We start from the raw sequence: 21,990 nt of genomic DNA on the forward strand, positions 1-21,990 counted from the left end.
TTTGAATTTAGAGAGATCGCAAGTACGTGTGCCAACTTTTATTAAATCATGCACTGTCTGCTCTTCTTTAATTACATCAAATGCTACTTTTCCAGTTCTGAGGTCCAAGTTTAAGACTTTTATGTATGCGTGACTTATTCTTCCTACAGTTCCCACAGATTCCTTGGCCAAAGTGAATTTTGTGAGAAAGGACATTCTCATTGACCTGAACTAATTTGTATTTTATCAGCTTATGTCAACTGTAAAGAAACAACAGATATCCTAGTTCCTAACCATTCTTTTCTTCATTGTTTTAATTTGGGAATGAAAACAAATTAAAATGCAAAATTTTATATTAAACTTCCCCACTTAGAGGAGACACAATAAAATAGAGAATGTGTAAAATCCGATTGGAAGCGGAGTGTTATTTCGTTTCCCAAGCTCTCCAGGTGGCATCAGCTGTTAGAGAAGATACATTTTGGAAGAGCTGGAAAGGTAGGATCAAGAACGGTCCTGTGGGTGTCACCATCATGGGGCACCCACGTGGTGGTGCTCGGCAACAAAATAACTATGCACTTACAACACGGCGTTCAAGAGCGAGGACAGAAAGCTGTAGGAGCCAGTGGTTTTACACATTCTGTCCAAGAATCCCGTGAAGCAGCTGCTGTCCCGGGTACTCCAGCTGCCCTCACACATACCCACTCCATTCTGCCCTCGTCCCTCCTTCTCCTCTTCTCCCCTTTTGTTTATTTATTTGTTTTGGTGACTGAATTAGGACCATTGAACAAACTGCACGTCTTCAGAGATAAAATGAAAAAACTCCCACAGCCTAAAATGTAGAAGACAGAAAAGCAAGACACGTATTTTAATTTTATCCTCTGGGTAGCAATATAGCACTGAGCCTTCATTGACCTGAGTTATAAAAAGTAAACTTGAAAGTGGGGAGCACTGCAGACATAGCAGAGATACTCAAACATTGGTCTGCATCAGAATGACAGAGATATCTCTACAGAGGTAGCTTAAGATTCAAATGCCTAGACCCCATTGGCTGTCATTCTGATTTAAAGGGTTGGATGATACCTAGGAATCTGTATTTCGAACAGATCCCCAGGTAATTCTTATATGCATGGTCCTTAAACCATAACTTGGAAACAGTAGCCAGACTATAGGCTGCAGGACTGTGGGGTAAAGGCAAATTGCCCATTTGAAGTGATGTGCTTCAGTTTTCTCATACATGAAATGAGAAAAAAAATCAACCCCATGGCATTATTGGAAGCAACATGTTACTTCTGACAAGGCTAGGCAGTCTTATGCTAGCGTGAAAGATAAATTGTTTTCTGAGATATACAGTTGATGTGTAAAAAATATACTTTGCTATCTGCTGAAACAGGCCTGACATTTTAGAACAGCCTGTAAAGTACATCCCTGCACCTTTATGCTCTGATCCTTGTAAAAATTCAAACAGTGAGGAGTTCAGGAGCAGACTGTACAGTTATAGAGCCTTTGTATCATAGTGTGAATAAAAGATCTAAGGGTAGGGTTTGATGGAGGAAAGTGAAGAAAGCAAGTGGTAGCTTGAGGGCATGTGGATACATAAAGAGTTGAAAAAGCAAAGAACAGACTCCCAGGAGTTTGCCGAAGGCAAACCCCAAATGTGTGAGTGGTAAACTGGCTACCTATTTTGAGCACCTTAAATGATTCTCTGAAGTCAAGAGAGGAGCCAGCCCTCTAAAGTCCTGAACAGCTGTCTAGCTATGGTAACTCTTAATGTTCCTATTTTTTGATGCAGTTCTTAGATACTATGATGGCGTGACAAGATTCGATAACCATTGTTTTAGAGCACTTCTCAAACATCTGTCATTCACATAACACCATCATGATTTTAGCCGTATCCATATAACACCTGTACTAGATTTATTGATATTTTCTTTAAATTTATTCACTGTTTTCTTTATCACTTTTGTTGTAAAATGAACTTGATATCATTATTGTCAGTTGAAAACTAGCACCACTTGCCGTAAATACAAGGTCAATATAGCATCAATGCCATGACAACAAAGCATATTATTAAATGCCAGCTGAATACAGCTGCTCTCCGAAGGCTCTGACTCTAAGGGCCTCTGTTTATTTGATGAAAATGGAGATTGGCAAGTGTTAGTCCCACTTTAACACTTCTCTCATTCCCAACTGGTACTTCCTACTTGACATAATCAGGAGAATTGAAAGATAACCATAAAAGGACTAATGTTCCTACTATGTGATTTGATGTCACTTAATATCTTGTTTGTGTGGCTCCTTACTTGGAAGAGCCCGCACTTTGGGAAATGCCATCAGATCACTCTTCACTAGCACTGACAGGCCCATTCCCTGAACCCTTGGCGTCTTATCTAATTTGAACAATGGGTGTAACTTGCAAGGATTCCATGAACTCCCCTTGTAAACACACCATGGTCTGAAAAATGAATAAGCTTCAAGGGAAAATATCTCGGATGTGGAAAATACTCACGTGAATGGGTATTTAGTAAATATTTTGTGTAGGACAGGTTGTTAGCTAGAAATCTGTCATGTTTCATTGTGCTTTACTCTCTTGGTGATGTATCTAAAAAGCCTGTACATCTGAAGCCAGGGGCATGAATTTTGCTTTCCTTTCAATTTATCTTTGAAGAATTTGGGCTCACGTCCACTGGAACCAGCTCAAGTTATGAATAAAAATAGCCAATTAACCAAAAAGTTTCCCAGTATTTGGCATCTCTAGCAGTTGGTGTTTGTGTTATTTGCAAGGAAGCGGTGTGGGAATAAGAATCCAGGCTTTGAGGACAGGCAGGCCCACCCTTTACTGCCTATGTTAACAACCTGGGACTAGTTAGTTCTCAAAACTTCTAGTTTCCTCATATGTAAAATGGAAATAATAATGCTTAACCCGAAAGGGTTGTATTCATGCACTTAAAAATTAAACAAAATGGAACAGAAACATCAAGAGTAAATGGCATAATGTGAATGAGATACTTAGAATATTTATTGTCATTGTAAGTAACATGTTGTTGACGATTCTAACATTTTATATGATAAGGAAAAGTAACATGCTTGAACCTGTGTGATACAGAAGCTAATGCTTAACCATAAACTCTTCAGTGTATTAATCTCAGATATCTTCATTTCTGTTTTGAAAGCTCTGTGGCAATTTCTACTGAAAAGAAAAAAGATACCTGTAAGGTTTTGTGTTCTGAAAGTGTGTGTGTTTTGTGTCTTACAAGTCAGATTGTAATATTCTTGTGTGAGCTCTGTGAGTATGCATCCCTTAGAACCATATATTTTCTGAAATAAATTTGAGTCATATGTTACGTATCATGTAATTCATCCATTTCAAGGATACAATTCGATGATGTTTAACAAATTTACCAAGTCTTGCAACCATTACCATGTCTCAGTTTATGAACATTTTCATCACTCAAATAAGATCCCTTTTGCCATTTATTGTTATTCCCAGCAGCCCTTCCTCCTCAGGCAACCACCCATCTACTTTCTGTCTCTATAGATTTTTCCTTTTCTGTACATTTCATATAAATGGAATCATTCAGTATAAGCTCTCTTGCATCCAGGTTCTTTGACTTAGTATAATGCTTTTGAGGTTCGTCCATGTTGTAGCGTCTATCAGTAGTTTATTCCTTTTTACTGATGAATAGAATTTCGCTTTGTGGATATACTACATTTTGTTTATCTCTTCATCAGATGACAGACATAAGTTGTTTCCACTTTTTGGCTTTTATGAATAGTGCTGCTGTGTACATGCATGTACAGGTTTTTGTGTGGACGTATGTTTTCATTTCTCTTGGGTCTGTGACTAGGAGTGGAGTTGCTGGGTCATATCTATGTTTAACCCTTGAGGAACTGCCAAACTGCTTTTCAGAGTGACTGCACCATTTTATATTTCCAACAGTAATGTATAAGTGTTCCAATTTTTTATTCTGGCCATTAGAGTGAGTGTGAAATGGTATCTCGTTGTTTAATTTGCATTTCCCTGTGACTACTGATGTTGTGTATCTTTTTATGTGCTTATGAGCCATTCATATATGTACTTTAGAAGGCACATGGTTTTAAAATGTTTGATTTTTCTGATTATCTTGATAATTTATTATAAAGAAATGGTTGAAAAATTGCTAAAGAATCAATAATAATGTTCTGGGAGTATCTACTTAGGATTGAGGTAAACATCTGTAATATCATGGGAGCATGCATATACATGTCCATGATGATATAGCAGTGGATATTCAGTTAAAACTCTATACTCAGAAAGTAAAACTCTACACATATAACTAAAATATTAACAAAAAATAAAATAGAGAATTTTATGAATCTCGATCACCTTTTTTTATCCCTAACACCTAGAACAATGTCTGATACAATGTAGGCACTCAATAAATCTTTGTTGAATAAATGGATACAAGGGGTATGTTATGAGTATACTTGTTGAATGAAAGAATGCCAGTATTTCTGGTACCTCAATAAGTAGACAACACGTGTGATTATTTTCATAGATTTGAATTTAGGAAATTTGAAAATTGTCATGTTTCAAAACAACTTCTAAAATTCTGTTAGAATATCATTTTTGTCAACTAAAGCAAAATACCTGCCTGTGTCAAGGTACAGAGTCATAATCTTATGAATGAGTTTATAATTTCATAAAAGCCACAACTCTAAATTAGGACCAGTACCTTTATTTGTTTTGTACTCCAGAAATGCTCTCGTATATATGAATACTCTCGAAGTGAACTAGATTTTGATTTATAAGAAAACAACAACAACAATACAAAAAACAAAAACCCATACTTCTTCTCAATACAATTTTGTTCACCCTCCTTTCTTCCCACTGACTTCTATTAAAAATGGTCCAAGAAGAAAACAGCACAATATAATAAATATCTGTATCCTTTCCAACAAAGAGCATGGCAGCATTTTAATATGAGATCCACAATAAATATGTAAGTGGATTCTTTTAAAGCTTTTTATCCTTTCCCGCAGCATACACACACACACACACATACACACACACATTAATAAACTTGGATGGTATAATTTAGCCCATACCTTGACAATGCTTTTGTGTTGTAATAAAAGACTGTTGAAGTGTGCAGAGAAGGAACAAGTTTTGCATGAACTTGAATGGTTTTGGTGTGATTTGTAGACTCACCTGAATATACCACAAAATCCTTTTAAGTTCCCTCTAACACTATGAGTTAGAGATTCAACAATGTAAAACTAGGCCTCTATTTACTCGTCTGCTTCATAGGGCACAAAGGTTTTGTTTTCTACCTTATTGACTTTATTGAAAGAAAATAAATTTTCTGGAAAAGAATGTTTGCATCCTTTATTGTTCTTCCCAGAATCAGATAATCAAAAATCTCCAAACTTGTGATAGTTACAGAAGGAAATGGGCAACATGTAATAGGGTCATTGTTAGGGACACACTTTGTTGTTGGTGCTGTTGAGTTGATTCCAACACCGAGTGACACTGTGTACAGCAGAGTGGAACCCTGCCTAGTCGTTTTGCATCATCCTCTCAACTTCTGGCGTTGTATCAGACAATGCTCTGCTACTATTCACAGGGTTTTCATGGCCAATTTTTTCAGAATTGGGTGGCCAGGTCCTTCTTCCTAGTCTGTCTTAGTCTGGAAGCTCTGCTGAAACCTGTCCACAATGGGTGACCCTGCTAGTAATTGAAATCCCGGTGGCATAGCTTTCAGCATCACAGAAACACTCAGCCATGACAGTATGACAACTGACAGCTGGGTGGTGTGGTTCTATGACCGGGAAATGAACCCAGGCCTCAGCGGTGAGAGTGCTGAATAATAACTACTAGACCGCCGGGGCTGGCTTAGGGATACATTAACAAGAACAAATACATATATTAAGGAAACTTTAGTTTCTATTTAGTCTTCATTAGCTAGAAAAATTGTTTGCGATAGTTGGTTCTATTTTATTTTTTTATTTTAAAATAGAAATATTAAAGTATGTGTATGGGTTTTAAATGTTAGGGAAATTTTTAAAATATTTTTTAGCATAAATATACACCTTCAGCATCAGAACATCAATAATGCTTCTCTAGGAAATCCTTGGTTGCATAATCTAAAATCGACGCCTTTCCCCCCAAATAAATTGTTGAATGTATTATAATGATTAAATTTCCTTTGTTTCTTCTGAAGCTCCATCAGCAGAGTTTAGTGAAGGGAAAAACACGTAGGCAGACAACATAAAATGGTAAAGTAACTAAATATAGCCCTAACTTCTTTATTTTACCTAAGCCAAGTTCGTTAACTGTTTGCCAAGATTTTGAAGACCATATGAAGCTGAAATTACAACACATAGCACTTCAGTCCTGGTACAACTGAAGCAAGAAAGGGCTATGTGATGAAGTCTCCAGTACACATGTTTACTAACATAAAGACATAAGAACTAGTAGAGTCATGTGAACTCTCAATGAAAGGATACCCTCGGTGTCGGTGTATCAGGAGTCAAATGTTAGGAAAGACAGCATATCCCATTTAAGCAAGAAATGAAAGCCAATTATTTGCATTATCTACTTAGATAATTGCATAATTGTAGTGTACTTAGAGATTGTGTGTGATTGTTTTCCAGTCGTCCTTATTTCTGAGCCATTCCTGGGGGAGATATGAGGCGAGCAAGAAATGTTTCAGCTCACCTCTTTCAAACTATAGTCGTGTAATCCATTGAGTAGTGCTGTTTGTTAAGTATAATTGTAAGGTTGCTGTAAATGAGTTTTCTTATATCTCTTACTGTGAGTAGTTTCTTTATATCCACCTGAAAATAGGTTATGTGAATTGGCAATAACCTCTCAATCATTTTAATCATTCTTGTATTTCTTGGCATATATTTTATGCCTTGTGAATTTAGGAAATTATATTCCACAGAACAGCCAGAGAAAATGTTCGTGTGTGGATATTAGTCCATTGTGACTCCCAACCTAGATTCAGAATGTCTATGTTTATTAAAAATCCTGAGCAAACTAACTACTTCGTCCGTTGGCAACTATAGATACTCAGTGGAACCTCCAAGGCTTGAGCTTTCTCCTGAAGCAGTTATAAATAAATGCAATGAAGATCTGCTGGCACTGAGAAGAGAACAAAGTCCAACATATAGAGTCAATCAAGGAGAGCCTGGATTGATTTTCTTCATACCATAGAACTCATTGGATATGTTTTAAAAAATTCTACAAAGAACTATATATATATGTATGTATGTAATACATGTGTATGTGTGTAGTATGTGTATATATGTATATATAGTATGTGGATATACACATACACTTATAAAAGATTCTCTGTGGTTTGAAAAAAGGCTATCTATAATCTCTTTATCATTGGTGACTTTCAAACAATTCCTTATATCAATACTTATTCTAAGCGTTTGTATACATTATTGATATGAATTGGAGCTTCGTTTAATAGGAAAATCTTTGTGGCTTCATTGACTTCAGATTTAATTTCTATGGGAGAAATTTATGGATTATGTTATAACTTGGCTCTTAAGAGTTTGGAAAATATTAATCTCATTTATAGTATAAAAATTTATCATGTGCATTTGAATGCTACTCCTAAGTTAAATTTGGATATGACATTGAACCTTGGGTCCAAAATGACTAGATATGGAGGGACACATTAACTCCTTTTAATAGTCATGTTAATGAACTTTGTAATTAAGGTTTTTGTTATTCTTGTTGGAATTGAATGCACATGTATGTTCTAGGTAGCCTGTTAACATAGACTTGTACTGATGTAATATTGCTTCAAGGAAACTTCTCTGAGTATTCTCCATCAAGCCTTGCAAACGTCTCAAGCCCACTAGCCTGTCCTCACTGACGAAAGCACCTTGGGGCTACAATGGAGAAAGTCAGATTTTATTTCCAATATTTGGTATAAATTTTTAATTTACTTACACAGATTAGAGTATGGATATTTATAAAGTGAATCAGTGCTCTCAAACATACTAACCCAAACTAAATAAATGATGAGGACTCTGATGACTGTAAAATGTCTATAAATTAAGCATATACGTTTCTGTGTGATGCATATTTATCTATACATGCTTAGACATTTGACCTGTGTATTCAAATGTGGTATTCAAAAGCTCTACCACAAAGCATTTTATTTGTTATTTATATTTATCTGTTGCTGAAAATTACCACTTCTACGTGCATGTTCAAGGGGTTGGGAGTGGGGAGATAGGCTTGTAGCAGAGAGATCAGCTAATTTGCTGTTACATTAATGGAAGTGAGTGATATGAACTTGAACGTGAGCAGCGTCTATGAGACTGCTGAAGAGGGAATGGATTCATAAGCTATTTTGTCAGAATATATAGGATTCAGTCATTAGTATTTTTAAAAACTTTCCAGATGATTCCAGTGTGCAGCTCAGTCTGAGATTCACCAATTACTGGTAGATTTAGAGTCTCAGGAAGAGCAAAATTTAAGTTGACTTCTAGGTTTCTTGCTTGTTTGTGTGAATAGTGATGCCATCCATAGTGGAGAAAATGGTAAAGGAGGAATGCTTTTATTGCAAGAGTTTTTTTCTTGTTGTCCAGATCTGTATATATGGAGTTCAAAGTATGTACAGAACATCTAAGAATTCAATGGAAGGTCTGGCATAGAGATATATGCTTTGTAGTCATCGTAAGAAAGTGGTAGTTGAACTCGTGAATTTCCCCAGGGAGTATGCATAGAGCTGAGGAAAATAACACTTAGCAGCCAACAGAGGAAGAAAAGCGTGGGAGCTGACAGGTAAGGAATGATGGCCAGAGAGGGAGAGGGTAAAGAGGTGGAAGGGAAAGGTGAGTGAGGTGTCAAAGAAACAGTGAGATGAGAGACTTACAGGAAAGAATTGTCAGAAGGAGCACACGGACACATATCCATGAATTTTTTTTTTTTTCAGTTTGGGAATGTAGCTACTTTTTATTTCATGGGTCTATTATTTGGACTCACAAAACTGAGATGCTCAAAACAATCTCTTCCTACAGCTACACAACAGGGTATTTTGTTACCTTGAGTATCTTATACACATGTAGGTGTGTCAGTGTGTGTGTATGTGTACACTCATGTGTACACGCACATGCTCATGTGTATGGTATGTTGGATTATATATCAAACTGTCAAATGTCCTTTTTATGTAATTAGCACTGTAAGGGAGAAATCTATACACGCATACATTTATAAACATAAGTAATTCTAAAAGTAGGAAAGAAAAAGTCAATGTGACACGTTTAAGCATGAACACCATTCCTCCCACCACTATTCCATCAGGGAACATGGGAGAGATACGTGTGTAGCTTGTAGGCTCTAATGGATGACAGAGTGGCCATGTTTAAACTTGTGACCATTACACACTGGAACTGCCTCCTTTCCTTGGAAGTTTTCCACCTCAAGTACATTCTGTATTAGTGCTTCTCAACCTTGGCAGCATGTGAGAATCACTTGAGGAGCTTTTTCAAAACTCTCACTGCCCAGGCTTCAGGCCAGACCAATTATATATAAGGGTATATAGGACCCAATCATTACTATTTTGAAAAACTTTCCAGGTGCAACCAGGGAAACCCTTTAACCCTTTCCTCTGTATCGCATTGGTCTGTCTGACGATATTTCCATATATCTACATTATCTGAAAGCGTGTTTCTATCTTTCTGCTAACATTTCATTACCTGATACTTTAACAGTACCATTAATAGTTTTAAAGGTAAAATCTCTGAACGCAGATTTGGGGATTGTTTTAGTCAGCTCTCGGCCTGCCCTAACAAATACCACGGACTGGGTGGCTTAAACAGTGGACATTTATTTTCTCACAGTTCAGGACACTGGAAGTCTGAAATCGGGTGTCAATGTGGTTGGGTTCTGGTAAGGGCTCTCTGCCTAGCTGTAGATGGCCACCTTCTCACCAGAGTGTTCACATAACCTTCCTTTGTTGCCTATGTGTGGGGGTAAGAGGGTGGGGAGCAAGCCTTCTGATGTCTTTTCTTATAAGGGCACTAATCCCATCAAACCAGGGTCCCACCCTCATGACCTCATCTACCTCTAGTTACCTCCCAAAAGCCCCATCTACAAACACCATCACATCAGAGGCAAAGGCTTTAACATGTGAATTTGGGGGTAGGGGAACAAGTCGTTGTACAGCAGGAGTCATCATGCAGTTCTCTGCCATCATTACTTTTAAACTAAGAGACTTGTTTGGGACAAGCACTGATTCAGTGTAGTCCAGGACTTTGCCTGGAGGTAAAACTGTCTTTTGGTGTTATATGTAATCCAGTGGTGACACTTACATAACTGTACAATAAGCTGTGACAGTTTAACCAGGTTCAAGTTTCACCGCCAAAAAGTGTACCAGTTTTGACAGATACATATGAAAATAAGTTTGAACAGAACCAGACTTTTCTTGTAGATGTTTAGTTTAGTTTGGAACTGTTTTCTACCTTTAGATTTGCTTTTCTATGTCCTGGTGAACTCAGTAGACAGAGCAGTGTATGGTGTAAGACAGTCTGGCAGCAGTCTTCATCTTAGTGGTGCTGCTGAATGTTTTCAGCCCCATATGTGTTCTCCTTGGAGTGTGATAGACATGATATTATTTTTTTCTTAATTCCAAGGGAATTTTAGGTCATCTCATTGTGTGTGTTGCAAATAAGTTTGCAATATCTTTAATAACTTCCTGTATAGGTGCCTTGGAAATTCATTCTATTCAGATAAATCAGTGGATTATATTGTGTTCTGTGCATAGTATCCAGAGTGAAAAAGTACCATTTCTCATTTTGAGACTTAAAAGTTTTAAGGTTTTTAAGATTTTGCTGTATTATACTTGCAATTACTGTGGCATTTGGACTTATCTGTGTGAGTGAGTCTGTTTATCAGGGAAGGAGGGGTGGGATTAGAGGATGACCAAGGAAGAATTGCTCTCAGACTCCTTTATCCCTGTTCAGATTAGTAAGAGGCCTATATTGTACATGGATTATAAATAGGGCAGGTAATTTCCAGAAAGTATAAAAACATTCTTAAGATCACACACCAGGCAGGGAGTTAGCAGCTAGAAAATATAGAAAGTGTTAAGAAGTCAAACAAATGAGGCACAGTATGAAAATGTGTTGATGGTGATCAGTTGGAGATATAAGCCCAAGGGGGACAAAAAAGATCTCTGTAGTTCATTTCTGTCTCACCTAGCATGTGGCGTGAGCAGTGCACACCTTTAAGTGTTCAGGAACTATTTGGTGATTGAATGATTGATAGAATGATCCCAGAATGACCAAAAGAAGACTTGTGAGAATATAAAATTAGGTCAATCATAGAAAGTCTCATGGAATCCTCCCTTTAAGTTTGATAAAAAGCACTACAGGGTCCAGAAGTAAAGTCCAAGTACACTATAAGGTGAAAACGAAACCCATATGTTGATGAATTAAATGACATATGCTACAAAGCATCTTCTGGCCCGATAGCTCTTTTACTCAGGATCCTTGGCCCGTCTCTGCCTCCTTGCTATCACTGGATAGAATGAGCATGATTATTTATCTGAATTTCTGAAAATAGATTCTACCTCCAGGTGAGTGAAAGAGACCCGAGGTCTGTATAATGATTTTAACTTTAGCAAATAGTTTTGTAATTTTATTTATTTTTTCCCCCCAAAGCCCCAGTAGATCGTTGTATGTCATAGCTACACATCCTTCTAGTTGCTGTATGTGGGACGCGGCCTCAGCATGGCCGGAGAAGCGGTGCATCATTGTGCGCCCGGGATCTGAACCCGGGCCGCCAGCAGCGGAGCTCACACACTTAACCGCTAAGCCACGGGGCCGGCCCTAGCAAATAGTTTTGAATTTCTATCAAAAGACCGTGACTTTAAAACCCCTCATATCTCAGTGATTAACCAAAAAGAATTTTGTGTATGTGGAGTTTCCTGTTCAAGTGCCCCAAATAGGGTTAATAGCAGGACCCACTCGGTGGACTTCTGTGAGGGCCTCATGCAGAGCAAGATGTGTATAGGTATGTCTGCTGCTGCTGTTATTATTATTATTAACCAAGTTAGGGATTTTAATTCTCCATTGTACATCAACTTTTGCCAACGCAGTCACTTCACTTTGATGAAGACAGAAATATTTCTCCGAGGGGAAGATGGCATGTTCCTCTAGGTACATTGGGCTATTAGAGAACAATATTGGTATTTACTTAAATTGGCTGTATATATTAAGCAAATATTAATTAGGCAAAGTCGTGGGTTTTCAGTAAGAGATATCAGGCTGGAGAGTTAGATGCAGAAGGTTGCTGTTCTGTGGAGTAGATATATAGAGAGATTTTTGAGAGGAACTCCAGACTTCCTATTGTAGTGGGCTGCATTCTAGTGCTTGGGCAGATGGACTGTGAGCCTCTCGAGGTGAATCAGAACTGGCAGACACGTTGGAGTCTGTCCAGAAGTGATTGTTTTCTTCCATTCAGTGGGAAAGGACAAAGCCAAAAATGAGAATGCTGGGAAAATGTAGAAGTCTCTATTTCTACAAAATAACCTGTTTAATAAAGCCAAAAAAAGAGTCATAAATTTTTAAGTTTTAGCCTTTAAGCAAAAATTTAATAACCTTGGTTAATTAAAAAAAGAAAATATATTTGGTCATTTTTTTCTTCATCGTTTCCGTATAACAGTGTGTGGGTGTATAACTCAGTGTGTGGGTATATACTTAAATGCTAGAAAGCTACTGTAACATCTCACTTTAGGGAAGGAATAAAATAGTCATCCCAGTCCACATCTCTTACCTTGATTCATAGCTCAAATATTTCTATTCTCGGAACATTACGGCGGCTTTGGTGCTAAAAGAATCGCTGGAGGATGAAGAATGATCCTGCAGCCTTCTTTCATCTTTCACAATTTTTGCACAGTCTAACTTTGCAATCGCGCCATCTAGTGTTCAAACGTCCTCAGTACCATAGCTCAGCTTCGTTAGAAGCAAAAGACGTAATAACAGAAAGTAAGCAAACTACCCTAAAAACAGTGTGCTTGGGAGAGTCAATGTAATGAATAGCTCATCATTGAAATACTAAAACAGATTTCTTGTTAAATATATTGTTCTTATTTATCATTATTGACTCATTTATTTATTGCATTTATTTCATAAATACTTTTATATACTCTTTATGGTCATACAAATAAATTATACATAATATGCTCCATATATTGAAATTATACTTATTTTGTATTTTATTTTTATATTCTTCTCTGTACCTACCTATAACTTTAACAAACTTGTCACTGACTTTGAAAGCAACCCAAACCCAAACTAGTCATGGACTGAATTGGTTTAGAATGGGTTGGGTTTGAGTGGAATCAAAAGATGGAAATACTTTATTGTAATATTTGATTGAACTGCATCTTCTGCCCCAGGTTGTGATTTTGTTTCTACTGATGATTGCGCCGACAGGGGCAGGCGCTTTACTACATAGCGCGGAAACACAGCAGGGCTTTGATATGCATGAAATAGAGAGTGGTTTGCCGGAAAACAAAAAAACGAGTGTCTTCCTTGTCTTACCATTGAGACTAGTTTAGGTCTATCTTTTTTTTAAGAAAAATTTTGGAAAATATTTTTAGGAATTAATGACCTTGGTCACAGTTCTCAAGATGTCCCAGAGACATGATTTTTCTTTTCTTTACTAGCCTTTAGGATGACTTCTATATTGTCTCTCAGTTCAGAATTTTAAGAAAGAAAATTTATTTTTAATTATGAAAAGAATAAAATTAATTAAGACGAGCCCTGTCAGATCAGCTCTGTCATTTTAACATCTGCAAAATGGTTGACAACATGTCTGCTCTGACTGACTCCGACTTTACAATGGAAAACCTCAGCCCCTGCCCTCATTCTGAGGTAGGTGAAGTCCCATGGTGCATGAGGATGCTGCCTGCCGCTCAGACCTCATCCAGTCCCACCCGGAGCTCTGGTCTCCCTTAGCCTTTTGTCGGCTCCTCAAGGACAGGACACTCCCTCCCTCTTTGGACTCTGTTCCCCTGCTTTGCATTGAGCAGGAACACCTTCTGCCCTTCTGCTCTTCTGTTCTCACTTAGTTAATTCTTACATACCCTTCAGATCTTGGCCCAAGCATCATTTCCTCAGAGAAGCCTTCCAATCTTTAGATTAGTCCTCTCTTGTTATCAGCTAGCGACCAATACTTTTCCTTATTACCACTCACCACACTTTGTGATTGTGTACTTGTATTAGTGTCTGCCACACCCACAAGATTATAAATTATGAGCAGGCTAGAGTAATCCGTTTTTTTTTTTTTAACCCCTTAGTGTCCTGGCCACTGTACCGCTGTTTTCTGTAACGCTGGATACAGAGTAGGTGTGTGGGAAATAGCTGATGAAATCCATCTAGGAGTCCAAAATTGAGAACTGAGATGTCCGTTGTCCCAGCCTATGTAGTTTTGTGAAGTCAATTCTGCTTCCATGTTACCCGTGGGAATATTCACTGAGGCAGGAAATCCCAGTGCCTGTGTTCCAGCTTGTCAAGGTACACCCCTCTGGGGACCCGTCACTTCCTGCAGCACAGTCGGGAAGGGGTGTATGTTCTCACTACTTACAGAAGCCCTGGCCTTGTCTGCTACCAGTCTTCCCGCTTCGTGGGAATCCATCGACCTTTTTACTCCCTGCCCACCAATCTCTCCTTCCCACGCTCCTGTCCCCTCCTCCCAAACAAAAAACCGAACAAAACCAAAAGTAGATAAATAAAAGACATCCCACCTCTTCCTGTCTTTACTGTCAGTCATCTTTATGGATTCACAGGGAATAGGGAAATACAGGGAACAAAATGTAAATTAATATTTTGTTAAAGTATCCTGCCACTCTCGTATTCAGCAGACAATAAAAATAAATTTTGCACGTTACACAAGGGACCTGTTAAGCTTTCATTGTTTATTTTTGTTGCACTTTCTCTTTCTGGAAAACTCTAAGGATTCCCAACTATCTTACAATGTTAAACAAGCAGTCACATTGAGATGCAGTCATCTTCAAAATGAGCTCTGCTTAAAAAGTTATAGCCTGTCATGCTAAGCTTCAGGAATCTATAACCCATCACCAATGTCTTCTCAAGAATGAGTGAGACATTTTAAGAAATGAAGTTAGGATTCAGAAGTAATTAATTTTGGCATTGAATACATACTACACACATATGTAGATTTGGTATTTTTTGTAAATTGTATTATATTTTGTTTAAAGTTTGGTATATTCTCGTTTTTGGAAGTTAACATTTTTGCTAAACATTAAATACACACAAAAGAAAAATGCTTGCACTTTCCAATATTTTCAAACCACTCTGAGGATTCCAAGTGTCTTTCTGTGTTCCTTCCCTTCCTGCCTGTGGTATCATCTTATAGGCATTACGTAAGTGTGGGCTTTTTGAAAGCTGGATTGACTGATGCAGTTGCCAACTCATATAGAATTTTGACTCTTAGATGTATATTTGATGAAAAAACAAATTAAATGCTATAAGGTTTGCTCCAAAGAATGTTGTCCCACTTCTATCTTCGCAGCAACACGGATGTACACACAGTGGCATCACTTCTTAAACTGTATCTCCGGGAACTCCCAGAACCGGTCATTCCTTATGCGAAGTATGAGGATTTTTTGTCATGTGCCAAACTGCTCAGCAAGGAAGAGGAAGCAGTAAGTTGATGCATTTATTTCTAAAAAAGCTTTTCTTGGAGGGTTTTGTCAGTGTTCTTCGTCTTTAATTTGTACACTTCCCTTTGCCCCATCCTTGGATTCTTTTCCACTATTCTGTGTATTGACATCACACACATTTAGGCTTTACACACGCAACTTGGGTCCCATTTTTAATTCCCTCTCTCATCAAAAAGAAAAATGCGGCTGAATAAGTAAAGTCAGCACTCCTTGTCACTTTGCTGCTCTAAAAGGTTAATTGTGGTGCTACATGAGGCCAAACATTCTATGAAAAAAGTGATGCCTTATTTCACATTCCTTTTTCCCTCTGTGCCCCTTAAATCACTTCAAACAGTAACTCCTAGGGAATCCTCCCTACTGCCTGTTTTTTTAAAAACAGCTTTATTGAGATGCGATTCAGATACTACGAAATCACCCATTCAAAGTGCACAATTCAGTCCTTTTTATTATATTCTCAGAGTTGTGCAGTCATCACCAAAATCTAATTTTAGAATGTTTAGCCCATTTTCATCCCCTGATAGCAAACCCCATACCTATTCCCCATGCCTCTCCTTCCCCAGCTCTTGGCAATCACTTATCTACTCTGTCTCTATAGATTTGCCTATTCTGGACATTTCATGTAAATGGAATCATTCAATATGTTGTCTTTTGTGACTGGCTTCTTTCACTGTTTTCAAAGTTCATCCACATTGTACCACATATCAGTATTTTATTCCTTTTATTTCCAAATATTTCATTATTTATCCATTCAACAGTTGCAGGACATGTGCGTTGTTTCCACTTTTTGGCTATTGTTAATAATGCTATGAACATCCACGTACAAAGTTTTGCATGAACACATGTTTTCATTTCTCTTGGGTGTATATCCTGGATATACACCCAAGAGAAATATATCCTAGGCAATTCTAGGAGGTAGAATTGCCGGGCCATATGTAACGCTATGTTTTCTAAAGAGGCTCATCCATTTAAAATGCCTATGTGTGCAGGTTCTAATTTCTCCACATTTTTTGTTCAACATTTGTTATTCCTCTTTTTTATCGTAACCATCCTAATGTGTGTAAAGTGATGTATCATTGAGGTTTGAGTTGCATTTCCCTGATGGCTAATCAAGTTAAACATCTTTTCATGTACTTCTTGGCTATTGGTGTATTTTCTTTGGAGAAACATCCATTCAGATCATTTTTCCATTTTTAATTGGGTTATTTGTCTTGTTATTATTGAGTTATAAGAGTTCTTTGTATAGTTTAGATACAAGTCCCTTATCAGATATATGCTTTGCAAATATTTTCTTCCATTCTATGGATTGACTCTTCATTTTCTTGATGGTGTCCTTTGAAGCATGAAAGTTTTTAATTTTGATCAAGTCCAATTTATCTCTTTTTCTTTTTCACTTGTGCTTTTAGTGTCATATCTAAAAAGGCTTTGTTTAACCCAAGGTCACAAAGATTTACTCTTATGTATTTCTTCGAAGACTTTTATAACTTTAGCTCTTACATTTAGGTCTATAATCCATTTTGAGTTAGTTTTTGTTTATGGTGTGAGGAAAAGGTCCAACAGGCATGTGAATATCTGGTTGTCTCAGTACCATTTGTTGAAAAGACTATTCTCTTTTGAATTTTCTTGGCACTCTTGTCAAAATTGCTGCCTGTTTTTTGTAAATGAAGTTTTATTCTGTTATATAATATTGTCTGTGGCTGTTTTTGCACTACAGCAGAAAAGTTGAGTAGTTGAGACAGAAACCATATGTCCCAGAAAGCTTAAAATATTTACTATTTACAGGAAGAAGAACAGATCAAATTACATTATCCATTAGCTTTTCTGGGACAATTTATATTTTAGAGGAAGTTCTACAATGAGAAGAACCAAAGCAATTAATTCCTTTGTGAAATTGCCGGGAAGATCATGCTTGCCAACCCTCCATTCCACCCAAACGATGTATCTTGAACATGACCAGTCTCGAGAGACTTATTTGTCAGTAGACGTGTGTTTGTCTATATTTTGGGCGTGCTAAAAATGAGAAGGACTCTCACTACATCAAGGCTATTTTTGCCTCCAAATAACCTTATTATAAATGATGCTATCTTCCCTTTTCAGTCAGTTGTGAACAAATGTTAAAAATGTTAAAAGGGCTTCACTTAAATCTGTTTCTCCACATAGTACTTATGGAGATATTTGAAATGCTTTCGCATCCTTGAAAATATTTGTAAGATGCTCTCTGCGATGGTGGCAAATTTTCAGGACAGGATCCTTCACTGACAATATGTGAAACTATAGTTTTAAAACATATATATATAATTTTAAAACATATAATTTAAAAAAAATTATATGCTCATTTCCTATTTTTTTTGAATTCCAAGACCAACACTTAGAAAGATAACATTTCTTCTCTTCTTTATACGCAGGGGGTTAAGGAATTAGCACAGCAGGTGAAGAGTTTGCCAGTGGTCAATTACAACCTCCTCAAGTATATTTGCAGGTACGAATTGTCTTAGAGGCACAACTAAACAAAATAAGACTATATTTAGCCTGCCACTAACTTATGTTTGACAAGGAATAAAATCACTTAACTGCCCTGAGCTCCGGCGTTGGCCTCTGTAAAATGAAGAGGTTTGACAAGGTGATCTCAAAGGCTTCTTTGAGTACTAAAATTGCGTGATTTTGTAATTTGTTATTTCTGAAGTCTCTCTTGCCGCTACATATTAAAGATATATTGCTTTAATTTTCCATCAAAATTGTTTGTACATATGCCATGTGCCATTGTTTGAGAGAAGAAGCATGTATGTTGGTGTGAGAAAGATCTGCATGGGAGTCCAGATTCTACCACTGACTACTTGTGTATCTTTATACAGTTCTCTTATTCTCCCTCAGTCTAAGAGTCCTAATAAGTCAAGTGGTAGTAAAAACACACATTTCACACAGTTGTTTTAAAAGTTAAATTTATAGTTATATTTTTAATGATTAATATATATAATAAGTGTTCGATAAATATTTTCTTTCCATTCCTCTCCCACTTCAAGACTCATTGAAAAGAAATTTGTAATTCAATTCTGTAAGAACAGTAATTGTGCCTGGTAAAGCTCTCTCTCAGTGACCATGTTTAACTTAAGGCCTCGGACGGGATGTGCCGTGTTTGTGCCCCAGTTTAAGAACCCAAATATGTAAAATTAAAATATATTACATTTAAATAAACAGATGAATGATTGATACTGCTGCTTAAATGATAGCTTCCCAATCCATTTTAACAGAAAATTCAGATTTTTCACTCAGTACAGTGCATCATTTATATATGCTTTTTGTGCCATGATTAGATAAATGTTCGGCAGAGGAGGAACTATGGAGTTGAAGACTATTGTGAGACACTGTGGAAGTTCATTGTCAGCTGTAACTGAGTGGGAATTCCAGAACCTCCTACTGTCACTTTTTCTGGTGATGGCTGTGTTTAGGAAGCAAACAAGACCTTAGATTTCAGAATTTGAAAAAGCAAGAAATAGTTTCACTGAGAGCATAGACTTATTAACGTGTAAGGCTTCCATCCCAAGATTGTGAACTAATTCAAGCTATTGTAATGGATGACAAAAAGGTTACATTCTCTTTAAGTAAAAGGGAAAAAGGCTTCTTTGAGAACCATATTGCAAATCTTGATCTCTGCAATAGAAAAACTTGATGTCTCTTGAAATGTTTCAGCAGATTTTTAAGTTCAACTACGTCAAATAAGAAATGGCAGTTTGACTTTTTGTCCCTCAGTTTTACTGTAGTTTAGTCTAACAGTAGTGAATATGGGGGACTAGACACCTTTTTTTAACATCATGGTGTAGTAGTTAGAGCCCAGACTCTAGGGTCAGACACCTGGGTTCAAATTTCAGCTCTGCCACTTGTTATTCTGTGTCCTTGCGGAAGATTCTTAACCTCTCTGGTGCCTCAAGTGTCTCATCTGTGAAATGGAGATAATAGTGTTTACCTCACAGAGATGCTTTGAGAATTTACTAAGTTAGTACAATGACTGACACATAATAAAATATATTATTTTAAATAACACATAAAATAAGTTATATTTTATTCTTCATCACTTTGACTCATCAGTACAATTAGTAAGCCATGAAATGATAGAAGCTCTTGTAGAAATGAAGAGGGAGTAGGAATGAAAAAAGGCTGAAGTTACAGAAACAATCCCTCCTACTAAAATGGTTTAGAGAAAAGCCTATTTCATGCCTCTTATTTTTTAGTATCTAATAAATTGAAACAATTTGTGCTTCCAATTTTTCATATCAATAGAACTGAGATTTTAATTTAAACCATATTTGATCTCACTTTTTAATAGACTAAAAATTTGAAGCTCACAAATTACTCCACAAAGAGGATTGATTCCTCCTCTCCAAAGTAAGGGATTGTACCAGATGATCTTATTTATAGTTCTCAAATTGAATACGTGTATATATCTAATATTTTATTTAGGGTTTGGAAGGGAATCCATATTCTTGAATCTCAAGTCCCTATTAGCATTATCTAAGTACACTTAATCCTGTGACTGACAGAGGAAACCAAGCCAAACCAGGCCAGAGTTGGTATTTGATATGACCTCTCAAATTTTATCTTTGATTAATCATTTATGTTTTATAATTAATATATAATTATATAATTAATATAAATAGTAATTTATTAAAATTTTATTTAATAATTTGCAATATATTTTCTCCATATTTGACTGAGAGATGTTTGAAATTCTAAATAATTTTGTCTTCATAATCATCTTTGGACATGCTCTAGGTCATAAATTTCACAATAACCCATTTTCTTCCACTGACAAATTTGTTCACATTGTGTTTTGTTTGCGTTCTTATATCGCACAGGTTCTTGGATGAAGTGCAGTCCTATTCGGGAGTTAACAAAATGAGTGTGCAGAACTTGGCCACTGTCTTTGGCCCTAATATCCTGCGCCCCAAAGTGGAAGATCCTTTGACCATCATGGAGGGTAAGTAAATGATTATGTTACATCATCGTCAAAAGAACAGTCAGCTGTCTCTTGGTCAGCCTGACCTCTTCTCGGAGCAAACCAGGGAAGAGAGTGAATCACGATAACTCCGCTCACTGACTCAAGTAACTCAAACGCAAAATCTTTTCTTTGAGAGTCAGGCATTTTTTTGAGTTTGCTAAAAGTAATAATCTACTAAATGATTTCTCAGTAACCTTATAAGAATATATGGAACTTCCATAAATCATCTGTAAAGTATCATGCAAGAACTGGAAAAGTGTAGTTCACTTTTTGAGTCTAATGAAATTTTCAGAAAATTCAAAAAGTTACTATTTTAAGTTGTTATATTTTTATTAATTTGGTTTTATTTGATTGATTTGAAAAGGTAGACAAACATGATCTTCTATAAGATAATACTGCATGTTTACCTATGGGTTGAAACATGAAGGAATTCTTGTTTTCTAAATTACAAAATACCTCAAATTCTTTTCCACAATGAACTGCTACTTCTGTTTATTTACAGCAGGCCTCACTGCTCCAGCACTTTTCTTACCTATGGTTGTTAGTAGCACCATTGTTTTCTGCAAATTGGCCTAGTTGAACATTTAAGAATTTAGTAGGAAAGATGGAAGGAGAAAGAATATTTTTAGTTTCACTCTGAGTCTATTTAGTTTAGAACAAAATATCCCCCTGACAGTGTTCCTTTCTTCAAAATTCTATGATTTTCATTCCTCTATATCTTATGATAAGAGAGAGAGAAAAAAAAGCTTTTAAGTGTTTGCCTAGATCAACTCAGTTTAATTTCCTTTGTCAAATATATAAATTGAACATCAGATTTTTGGCAGTAAGATAGTTGGTCCAGAGAACTGAATTTCTAGTTGAAGAGTTTAACAGACATTAGGAAATGTAAAATTTGAAGCTACAAGAAGCTTAAAGATACTTTAGTCTATTGTTTTCTAAAATCTTTTCTTATTATAAAATAAAATACATACGATACAGAAAACCACCACCAACAACACATACACACAAACACACACATCTTAATGAATTTTTATAAGGCAAACACTCTAGAAATCACCACCTAGGTCAAGAAATATATCTTTTCTAGGCATCCCAAAGACCCCTCCCATCTAACTACTTCTCCTCACTTATAACACCCTTCATCTTACTACCCAGACATTTATATCAATCACTTCCTTGCATTTCTTTGTAGTTTTATCAACCAAGTGGACTTCTCTAGATGTTGTATTTAATCTTTACTCTTTCTTTATTTGATGTCTTTTTAAGTCCCTTTTAATATACAGGATCCCCTGCAGTTTATCTATTGAAAAATTAGGTTATTTC

At 36.6% G+C, this 21,990-nt stretch overlaps 1 protein-coding gene across 2 annotated transcripts in view; it reads left to right on the forward strand.

Annotated features, from left to right (window-relative positions):
• ARHGAP24 (Rho GTPase activating protein 24) overlaps positions 1 to 21,990 on the forward strand; it is a 468,734-nt gene that overhangs the window by 422,125 nt on the left and 24,619 nt on the right. For both annotated transcript variants that reach the window (XM_058547442.1, XM_058547443.1), the window contains 3 exons: positions 15,527 to 15,659; positions 18,080 to 18,153; positions 20,525 to 20,646. In XM_058547442.1, coding sequence (XP_058403425.1) covers positions 15,527 to 15,659; positions 18,080 to 18,153; positions 20,525 to 20,646 — 329 coding nt within the window. The remainder of the gene's footprint in view (positions 1 to 15,526; positions 15,660 to 18,079; positions 18,154 to 20,524; positions 20,647 to 21,990) is intronic.

Source organism: Diceros bicornis, chromosome 8 (assembly GCF_020826845.1).
Source record: "Diceros bicornis minor isolate mBicDic1 chromosome 8, mDicBic1.mat.cur, whole genome shotgun sequence".
Taxonomy (NCBI): domain Eukaryota; kingdom Metazoa; phylum Chordata; class Mammalia; order Perissodactyla; family Rhinocerotidae; genus Diceros; species Diceros bicornis.